The sequence below is a fragment of the Triticum aestivum genome, chromosome 1A, assembly GCF_018294505.1.
Source record: "Triticum aestivum cultivar Chinese Spring chromosome 1A, IWGSC CS RefSeq v2.1, whole genome shotgun sequence".
In the NCBI taxonomy this organism is placed as follows: domain Eukaryota; kingdom Viridiplantae; phylum Streptophyta; class Magnoliopsida; order Poales; family Poaceae; genus Triticum; species Triticum aestivum.
In genome coordinates, this window is record NC_057794.1 from 572,950,780 (window position 1) to 572,961,334 (window position 10,555).

The 10,555-nt window shown below is 45.9% G+C and overlaps 1 protein-coding gene and 1 long non-coding RNA gene across 3 annotated transcripts; both read left to right on the top strand.

Annotated features, from left to right (window-relative positions):
* Positions 1 to 3,935: 3,935 nt before the first annotated feature.
* On the top strand, positions 3,936 to 5,098 carry LOC123181854 (uncharacterized). The gene is made up of 2 exons (XR_006491895.1): positions 3,936 to 4,046; positions 4,438 to 5,098. It is a non-coding gene; the product is annotated as an uncharacterized lncRNA (long non-coding RNA).
* A 2,354-nt stretch (positions 5,099 to 7,452) lies between these two features.
* LOC123181862 (rust resistance kinase Lr10-like) lies at positions 7,453 to 10,017 on the top strand. 2 transcript variants are annotated; one of them, XM_044594263.1, is made up of 4 exons: positions 7,453 to 7,953; positions 8,053 to 8,274; positions 8,404 to 8,552; positions 8,692 to 10,017. In XM_044594263.1, the coding sequence occupies exons 1-4, from the start codon at positions 7,562 to 7,564 to the stop codon at positions 9,840 to 9,842; spliced, it is 1,914 nt and encodes a 637-aa protein (XP_044450198.1). In that variant the 5' UTR covers positions 7,453 to 7,561; the 3' UTR covers positions 9,843 to 10,017. The 2 variants fall into 2 exon arrangements, with proteins under 2 accessions (XP_044450198.1, XP_044450193.1); XM_044594258.1 differs by having other exon boundaries at positions 7,456 to 8,274.
* The last annotated feature ends 538 nt before the right edge of the window (positions 10,018 to 10,555 follow it).

Here is a 10,555-nt window from a genome sequence, read left to right on the forward strand (position 1 = left end):
CCACACCACTCAACCCCGCTGCAGAGTACCACCGATCATCACCGACCGATGACGAGTTTCACGCTACCATCAGACCACTGGGCTCCAGTCCGAACTGCATGTCACTCGCTTTTCCCGCTGAATAGGCTTCGACTCTCTGTCGACTTACGCCGTAGCCCCTCAATCAGCACCGAGTGAAGTCTTTCAGACTCCAGCTCCACCTTCAACATGACTTCATGGTGGTTGTACGTGCCACCCCGCGCCCCGTCGACTCCAAGCTCTCATGTGCACCGTCTTGAATCAACCCCGCGCCATAGTCTTGTCGAAGCCACACAAACCCTCGGGGCCTGCGCCACGTGTTTCCACGCTCAGAAGTCGGTCACCATCAGCATCACGCTCCTACATCATCTTCGCCGATCTCACCACTGTCTTCTGTACCAACCGACTTATGTCGATCCGTCAGACTGCCTAGTCCGACCCAGCCGAACTCGTTCGATTGTACGACACACTCAAGGCTCCCAAACCGTCTTATGAATTTCCATCCATCACATGATAATTCCATCTTAGCTCATATGACTTCCTGCAACGCCTTCAAGCATCTCTGTTGTGCCCACAATCTTTCAACCATATCTGCCATAACCCAAGGTTCCAATTCCGTTGAACTTCTCCACCTCAAACCGGATGCCCGATGGGGTCACCATTCTTCATATGGCTGGCCTTAAAAAATAACCGAGCTTCTAAACGCAATGCCCAAGTACTTCAAGCACATATACTAGTACTAGCAAATCTAACCAATACATTGCTTTGGTCTTCACGTGATGGCTCCTGGCTCATCTCCTGATGCTGCTATTGCTTTGCCTTGTGTGTGCTTTCCGATGTACTGCCGTATCACGTCTGATGGATTTTCCTTCCGGTCAAATCAACCTGTTGCCGTGACGTACATGAGGACTTGGTCCTCTTTTTTTGGTGTACAAAACAAATCTCAAGTTTGACCGCTCTTTCCTGTTGTACGTAACCGGATCCAGTGCATGATCTGCCGCTTGGTCCACTCGCCGCCTGCAGCCTTGCGGCTTCCGCTAGCTGGGTGGCTGCTCACGCACACGCCTTTGGGCGTAGCCAGCACCCCCGATCGATCAATCGACCTGCTGCCCTGCCTGCGCGCGACACGCCGCCGCCGCCGATTGCATCACACTGAGTCCACGCCTTCTATGTAAACACAATACAACTCAGAGTCCAACTGTAACCTAACTTGTACACTATATTCGACACAACTCCAACAGTGCTACGGAGTCTCGCCGCGAGCGTGGACGCGGCTGGGGCTGTGGTTGGCTGGTGGTGGCCTGGGTGTGGGCGGCGGTGACTAGACCTTATGCGCAGAGCCGCAGTGGGGTGGGGTTGCCAGAATGGCTGCTAGGTGGCCGAAGTTGCCACCCGCCATGTGCAGCCCCCATAGGTTGGGCCGGTGACCGCCTTCACTATGGTGTGTGCTGGCAGTGCACTGGCGCCATGGACGAGCCTCTGGCTATGCCAAGGTGGGTTCTTGTAGTCCGTAGAGAGGTGTCCTCACGTTATAACATCGGCGGAGGTCCGTGGTAGTGGTGGTCGGGGCTTCCGTGTGTCGATGGTTGGATCGGTGCCTCTTGCCACGGACTTGGCGTCGTCTGAGTTGGTTGCTCAATGATGGTTGTTGGCAGCCATTGGGTCACGTCCCTCCGGTCCATCAGGATTGGAGGGAATGCATGCGTGGGCGCCCTGACGATGGTGGCACTGACCCTGGCTCGGTGGGTGATGCCGGGCTTCTCTTGCCGCAGTTAGTGCACTGTGAAGCGGACGGTGGGCGGGGTCTCATGGCTTGGAAGCTGGAGCGGCGGCCCTGGAAGGTGGTCCGCTTGCTTGGCCTTTCGGCGGGCACCATGGCAGTGGTTGTGGCTATACTTCTTGGTCATGTGGGCAATAAGAGGTGTACCGGCGGATGGCTCAGGTGGACCATTTGTCTTCGGTAGTGGAAGCGCTCCAAACTGGAGTTGGGGATCTAGACTCGCCACGCCGCTCTTTAAGACCTCATGGTGGCATGGGGAGCTACCGAGTGAAAGCTCTGCGCTTGGCCGTCGATGACGGCGACGCTTGTGGGCGTCGTTATTTTCTTGAAGACGTTGTCATGGTACTCTGCTCCGTGTCTGGGTTTCGGGTGAAAACCCTTGTCCATTGGACTTGACGGCGGCGACGCCTGACGCCTTTCCCTCTCTTGAGGGCGTTGTCGTGCAACTTAGGTGTTCTAGGGTGTTGTGTGCGGGGTTCTCATATCTTCATGTATTATCTTTCGGTCTCGTAGTCCCTAGCTGTCCGTCTTCTGTTTATCCTGGGATCAACTTTGTAAGAGGACTACCTCACCATCTTGTATCTTTAAACCATTTACTTTGTTTGGTTGTTGCTTTCTTTATAAAGTGGGGCGAAAGCCTGTTTTGAGAATATGCCATCTCGAATTTGTTGAACCACCATTTCTTGCTCATCCTTCTTCGGAAATTTCAAAAGGTCGAGGTGTATCAAGAGCATGCCAGCACTCGCATCGCTCATCTCCTTTCAGAATTATCGTTTGCAAATTCAGAGCTCGCTCCAGCATGGATCTTATAAATGTAAATTGTTGTTTTAGTGACCTAGGTCCAGTAAATTCTAGCTCTTTCAAAAAGCTGTTCTTAGGGTCGTCAAAGTGAATTTTCCATTGAGGGGTCCTTCTTTTGGGGTACAGTTGTCTGGATTTGTCATCCACATCACATATATGTTCCCAAACCTACATTGAGCTCTAAATGTTGAAAAGGAAAGAAAGGCAATATAAGTAAGGAGAAAAATACTGAGAAAGACATCACCTCAATATGCAATATTTCGGTGCATGGTGCCGCCAGAAGAAACGTTGTCATCCATAAAAGGTCGAATTCAAGAAAGATACCACGCACTTTGAGCTTCCTTAGCTTACAGAACGCGGGGAGGAGTTGCTAACTTTCAGGTTGTATGCAAAGCTGATCACAGGATAAATAAATTCAGAAAAAAAAAGAATGTGTAGTTCGCAATCGCATTAATGAGATTATCTAATAAATACGTATATGGGTATTCTTTATCATGCATAAACGCATATACAATGTATGTCTGAAAGTTATGTCAATCTAGTGAATAATACTAAAAGGAAAAAATAACGTGAACACTTGGCAGAAATAAACTACTCCATCCATCCGTTTCTAAATATAAGTTTTTTTAGAGATTCCGATATGAGCTCCTAATATTTCGCAAACAAAAAGTCCATATAGTCTAAAATGGACAAAACTTTCCTTCCTCAAGAAAAAGTCCATACATGATAGAGTGTGGCTCTGTTGAGTATCCTAGCTAGGACCTAGGAGGCCTGGATCTCAAGGGTAGTAACGTATTGCACACCTATTGCAGCGGGAGACGAGGCCTTATAGTAGTGGAGGCGCATTCCTGAAGTACGCCTAACTCCGTCCCTCTCTCGCAGCAACAGAGCCGACACACAGAGAGCTCTCTCGTTCGCTGCCGTCTCAAGTAGTTGTTGCCGGCATGATCTCCGGCACCAAGCGCTCCTCCCGGTCGACACTCGGCACCGCCGGTGTAGGCCGCGCGGACCCTGGGTCCGGCCGACGCACGAGGTCGAGGGGAATCAATCCGCTCTGCTCCTGTGCCTGTGCGATGCGCCCTTCAGGTGTTCGGTGAAATGCCAGCCCGGGCACAACTAAGGCAAGTCTCTGATAATTTGCTCTATTATACTAGGTGGCAATAAAACCCATGTTTACAAACCATGAGAGTGTATTAGTTTGGTACGGATCTAGTACTAGAAAACTCAGTGTCATTTATTTACAGATCCAAAAATTGTAGGGACGGAAGGTGTGTATTCTTGGAGGCAAAGCATGTGCAGCCTTAACATTTTCTTATATCGGGAGAATTTTGGTTTTGTAGATTCCGGAGTGACGAGGTCATGCCTTCATCTTCTTCATGGGGATGACTGCACTGCAGAAAAATTGGATGTGGGGGATTCCCATATCACTGAAACTACAGAATATAAGGTAATCGACAGATTTTTTGTATCTCAGCTGTCAGGATAGAACTATGGCATACATGCACAGTGACAAGCAACCATACTACTGAATAAGTTCAATATGAATCACATATGTTTCAACTATGACATGGTCACAACTGATTATTGGTACAACAGGTTCTAGAGTAGACAGATAGAAATAAGGTGCATGCTTGTGCTGTCCAATACCAACCAACATGTAGACTAAAATCATGGTGATGCTTTTCTCCATGTTTTTTAAGGGATAGCATGGTTTTCGGATGGGACATAAGGCCTTGGGGGCATCTGGGTGTGGAAAAAAGATGCGTCCAGGGTACCACCAAATTCCATATTCAAATTGAATACAATTTGGACTTACTCATCTTGGTTTACTGTAACAGAGATGGACATGAACGTGAAGATGAAGGTTACAGTTGTCTGAGTATGATTATAGACTTGCTCCAGTCCACTCACGTCCTATCTTATCAGCCAGACGGATTGTCAGTAGCAATTGGGCGAGCAAAAGTTGCTACGTGGAAATATTTGCAAGCAGTGATACTCATGTGACTGCACTGCGGGGGTGCACATTTTCAGAAGATACAACTATCATGGCAAAAAATTATAAATCCATTTTTGGCACACATTGAATTGGCTGTTCTTCAAGGCAGAATTTGTTGTGTATTTCCTGGTAGGATTAAAAAAATTGTGGCATAATATGTGTATCTTGTCTAAAGATTGTCAAGTTTAATTCATATGCTAGTGCAGTAGCACCTTATGAGATGACATCACAAAAATCAATCTTGCTCACCCAAAACTGTTGAAGTTGTAGCCATGGCTGAGAAGAAAAGCCATGGCGATGGCTATAGAAAGAAATTAGTCGTCTGTCTGTACTGAAGCGGAGATGGAAAGGTGAAGGTGAAGGCATGGCAATAGCAAGACAATACAACTGTGTGTAATAAAATGCTCTCCTCAAAATGGAATATAATAAAATGCTCTCCTCAAAGTGGAATATGTAAATGATCAGCACTTTTTTGCTGAAATTAACAGAGCTACTCATGTTGAGCTGGCAGCCTTGTGCCCAAGGTTAATTTTATGGTTGTGAAGGCAGCCTCCTGCCGTGTTATAGTGGTCTGAGTGTGATTGTAGACCTGCTGCAGTCCAATCACCAGCGAGGGGCAAGTTTGGAAATAAACAAGCAATTGGGTGAGGAAAAGTCGCTATGTGGAAATATTTCTAAGCTGTCATGTTCAAGTGGTCACACTCTGGGTATGGACAGAAGATGCATCTATCGTGGCACCAAATTCCAAATTCAAATTGAATACAACTTGGACGTACTACTCATCTTGGTTTGCTGTAACGGAGAAGGACATGAAGGTGAAGCTGCCAGCCGTGTGCTTGCGGAGAATAATGCAGCATCCTGCCCTGTTATAGTTGTCTGAGTGTGATTGTAGATTTGCTCCAGTCCACTCCCGTCCCATCTTATCAGCCAGAGGGGTTGCGGAAATAAATAACTGATTGGGCGAGGAATAGTTGCTATGTGAGAATATTTGCAAGCTGTAATGTTCATGTGGCTGCACTGCAGGCAGATGTGGACATTTTCAAAAGATAAATCTATCATCCCCAAAAAAACACAAATCCATGTTCCGCACAATTTGAATTGGCCATTCTTTGAAGCATTTGTTGTGTACTTTCTTGATAGGAGGCATAATGTGTGCTATAGTTGTCTGAGTGTGATTGTAGACTTCCTCCAGTCCAGTCCCGTCCCATCTTATCAGCCAGAGGGGTTGCGGAAATAAATAACTGATTGGGCGAGGAATAGTTGCTATGTGAGAATATTTGCAAGCTGTAATGTTCATGTGGCTGCACTGCAGGCGGATGTGGACATTTTCAAAAGATAAATCTATCATCCCCAAAAAAAACACAAATCCATGTTCCGCACAATTTGAATTGGCCATTCTTTGAAGCATTTGTTGTGTACTTTCTTGATAGGAGGCATAATGTGTGCTATAGTTGTCTGAGTGTGATTGTAGATTTGCTCCAGTCCACTCCCGTCCCATCTTATCAGCCAGAGGGGTTGCGGAAATAAATAACTGATTGGGCGAGGAATAGTTGCTATGTGAGAATATTTGCAAGCTGTAATGTTCATGTGGCTGCACTGCAGGCAGATGTGGACATTTTCAAAAGATAAATCTATCATCCCCAAAAAAACACAAATCCATGTTCCGCACAATTTGAATTGGCCATTCTTTGAAGCATTTGTTGTGTACTTTCTTGATAGGAGACATAATGTGTGCTATAGTTGTCTGAGTGTGATTGTAGATTTGCTCCAGTCCACTCCCGTCCCATCTTATCAGCCAGAGGGGTTGCGGAAATAAATAACTGATTGGGCGAGGAATAGTTGCTATGTGAGAATATTTGCAAGCTGTAATGTTCATGTGGCTGCACTGCAGGCAGATGTGGACATTTTCAAAAGATAAATCTATCATCCCCAAAAAAACACAAATCTATGTTCGGCACAATTTGAATTGGCCATTCTTTGAAGCATTTGTTGTGTACTTTCTTGATAGGAGGCATAATGTGTGCTATAGTTGTCTGAGTGTGATTGTAGATTTGCTCCAGTCCACTCCCGTCCCATCTTATCAGCCAGAGGGGTTGCGGAAATAAATAACTGATTGGGCGAGGAATAGTTGCTATGTGAGAATATTTGCAAGCTGTAATGTTCATGTGGCTGCACTGCAGGCAGATGTGGACATTTTCAAAAGATAAATCTATCATCCCCAAAAAAACACAAATCTATGTTCGGCACAATTTGAATTGGCCATTCTTTGAAGCATTTGTTGTGTACTTTCTTGATAGGAGGCATAATGTGTGCTATAGTTGTCTGAGTGTGATTGTAGATTTGCTCCAGTCCACTCCCGTCCCATCTTATCAGCCAGAGGGATTGTGGAAATAAAGAACCAACTGGGCGAGGAATAGTTGCTATGTGAGAATATTGGAAAGTTGTAATGTTCGTGTGGCCGCACTACAGATGTGGACATTTTCAAAAGATAAATCTATCATTCCCAAAAAAAGACAAAATGAATGTTCGGCACAATTTGAATTGGCCGTGCTTCGTAGCAGAATTTATTGTGTATTTTCTTGATAGGATTAGAATGTTGTGGCATAATATGTGCACCTTGTTAGCCTACCCCAACTTGTTTGGGACTAAAGGCTTTGTAGTTGTTGTAATATGTGCATCTTGTGTAAAGATTGTCAAGTTTAATTCATATGCCAGTGCAGTAGTACCTTATGAGATGATGGCACTATTTTTTTCTGGGTGTTACGGAAACTGTTTACCTGCCCTTGGTGGCTTGGAGAAAGAACATTTGTCTTGGTGAGCAAGAGCATACTAATTGTGCTCGCTTGATATTTCTTTGGAAAGTGATTGCCACCTGTTATACACTTGTTTCTTTTTCTTTCATAAGGACGAAAGAATCATAGCATTACAAGAGTGGACTTGAAAAGAAGGCAGAACAAGAGCGAACCATGGCAACTCCTGGTGAGGCTCGTGGTTCTGCTACCTTGAAGGCCATAACATTCTTTTGTGTGCTTGCAGTTCTTGTAGCTGATATCCAGGGGCGTCGTCCTGCTTGTCCTCCTTTTTCTTGCGGCCATCTGCAAGACGTCCAGTACCCTTTCCGCCGGAGAGGTGATCCAGGCGAGTGTGGAGTTACATATTACGAGCTGGCTTGCACCGATAGCAGGGCTACCATTATGATCAACAGCTGGACATACTTTGTGACTGAGATAAATTATGCCAATTCTTCCTTCTTGGTTGTCGATGCCAAGTTGGACTTGAGCAGCAGCTGCCCTATTCCTCGCCGGAACCCGCAGCCTTACCTCTTTGGCCTTTATAGGTTAGAAGGCTCGGAGTACATGTATGAACTGGCCCCTCGCTCAGTTATGTTTGCTACCTTTGTGAATTGCTCGCAGGAGGTCAGGAACAATAGTCCATACTTACCGGTTGCTTGCCGCAGCACGAGCTCCTCTTTTGTTTATGTGCTGATTGGTGATCCCACTGACATTTTCGCCCTCAAGCCTTCCTGTGGATACCTGGGTGTGATTATTTTGGAAGGCGAGAGATCGCCATATTATGCAAATTATGGAGATGTCATGGAATCCATGAGAAACGGATTTGCAGTTAGTTTTCGGCAAGATCTTGTTACAAGCTTTGGACCCTTGCCATTGCTCAGTATTGGGTGAGTATTGGAAATCTTGCTTGTTCTGTTTCTCTCACGCACCAACACACGCTCACACACTTGGTCTACATCATCTAATTGTTACATAATTAATGAATTTCCTTTCTGAACCTTGGCATGGTCTTGCAGCGAATTAATCAGTCGACTGAAGTCTAGAAGCTATACGTGGGAAAAGATTTTGGATCTTTTGCTAACTCGTTTGTTTCCTAGTATACCTGGAAAATATGCATATGCAACAATTCCCATGTGGATTGCCCAGTGGATTGCAATAACTGCTGGTACTTCACAGCCATTTATTATTGATTAACTATTAGTCCCTTTATTTATCTGTTTGTTCTATCATCCCAAAATGGGAAATTTGCAGTTTGTTGATCATCAAAGCTTATTACTAAAGACTGCATAAATTTGCCTATGCAGTACTATGCAGGTTCATGCTGCCGCCACTGGTGGTATTGACTTTCCTTGCCTACAAGTACTGGAGAACAAGGATAACAATTGATGCAGTCGAGAAGTTCTTGCGGATGCAACAAATGGTGGGCCCAATCAGGTACAGCTACACAGACATCACCGCAGTAACAAGGCATTTCAGAGATAAATTGGGCCAAGGGGGCTATGGCTCAGTCTACAAAGGTGTTCTTCTCCCAGGAGATATCCATGTTGCTGTTAAGATGCTAGCAGGTAGCTCCAATTGCAACGGAGAAGATTTTATAAGTGAGGTCTCCACCATTGGCAGGATCCACCACGTCAATGTGGTCCATCTCATGGGGTTCTGCTCGGAGGAAATGAGAAGGGCCCTAATCTATGAGTATATGCCTAATGGTTCTCTTGATAAATACATCTTTTCGTCGGAAAGGAGCTTCTCTTGGGACAAGCTCAATGAGATTGCTTTGGGGATTGCGAGGGGTATCAACTACCTGCATCAGGGGTGCGACATGCAAATCTTGCACTTTGACATCAAGCCGCACAACATTCTTCTCGATACCAATTTGGTTCCCAAAGTTGCTGATTTCGGCCTGGCCAAACTGTACCCAAGGGATGACAGCTTTGTGCCGTCGAGTGCCATGCGGGGAACCATTGGGTACATAGCTCCTGAGATGGTATCTCGGAGCTTTGGTGTGGTATCCAGCAAATCTGATGTTTACAGCTTTGGAATGCTGCTACTGGAAATGGCAGGAGGACGCCGGAATGCTGACCCGAATGCATCAAACTCAAGCCAGGCGTACTACCCGTCCTGGGTGTACGACAGGCTAACAAGGCAACAAGAAGTGGGTGAGATATCTGCGGCAGATGAGATGCACGAGTTGGAGAGGAAGCTTTGTCTCGTTGGGTTATGTTGCATCCAGATGAAGCCTCACGATCGGCCGACGATGAGCGAGGCCATAGAGATGCTCGAAGGTGGCGTTGACGGCCTGCACGTGCCTTCGAGGCCATTCTTCTGTGACGATGAGCACACCCCTGTAGCTGCGGATTCTCACCACGTCTTCTCTGAGCTGACTACTCTGTCGGAGGAGGATGAGTTTGATGGTGCTTCTACGCAAGACAACAGCGCTGGTCTTAGAAATGCATAGTAGTCAGTAGAGTGGGTTCACGGTTCAGTGAGATTTACTGGTTTTTACTCTTTTGTAGCAGTGCCGTGCTACGGTATGTACTATGATTGAAATCTTGCTGCTGTACGTGGATGTGCCTGACAAATATATGTCACATAATATGGAATTTTGGTGACCGCCTGATGGTCGCGGATTAGGAAGAAATGTACTCAATTGGTTATTAAAAAATGGAAACAATGTTGGAGAAATTTCATTCAACTCTGAATGCACCCCTTCCTTGCCCATTTACAGAGTAGGGCGGCACAAGATACTAGAGTTGCAGGGCAAGCAAGTCTCATCCAGTCGTTCCAGTCTCTTTTGTTGACTTGACGGCTGAAACTCTTTTTTTGTTTTTGAGTCGGACGGCTGAACTATTTTGCAGAATACATTGCTTTGATGATGCGTTAAGGAGCAGTGAAATCTTTTTTTTTTCTATGAAAACAACGATGAATCTAGGATAGATTAAATGGAGGAAGTCGCGCTACTGAAACAGAGTAGTAGCAGTGTTTCTCGTGGAGTCGGTTCTGCATTTTGTTTTGTTTTATTTAGCAAAACAAAATCATTCACGAGAAACAAAATGTTAAAGGTGCCGAACCGACTCCACGAGAAACGAAATGGTTTGGTGGTCAGTAGTACAAGGCCTGCAGAACCTCCTCTTGTTATCTCGTGGTGCAGAACCTCCTCTTTCACCGAAC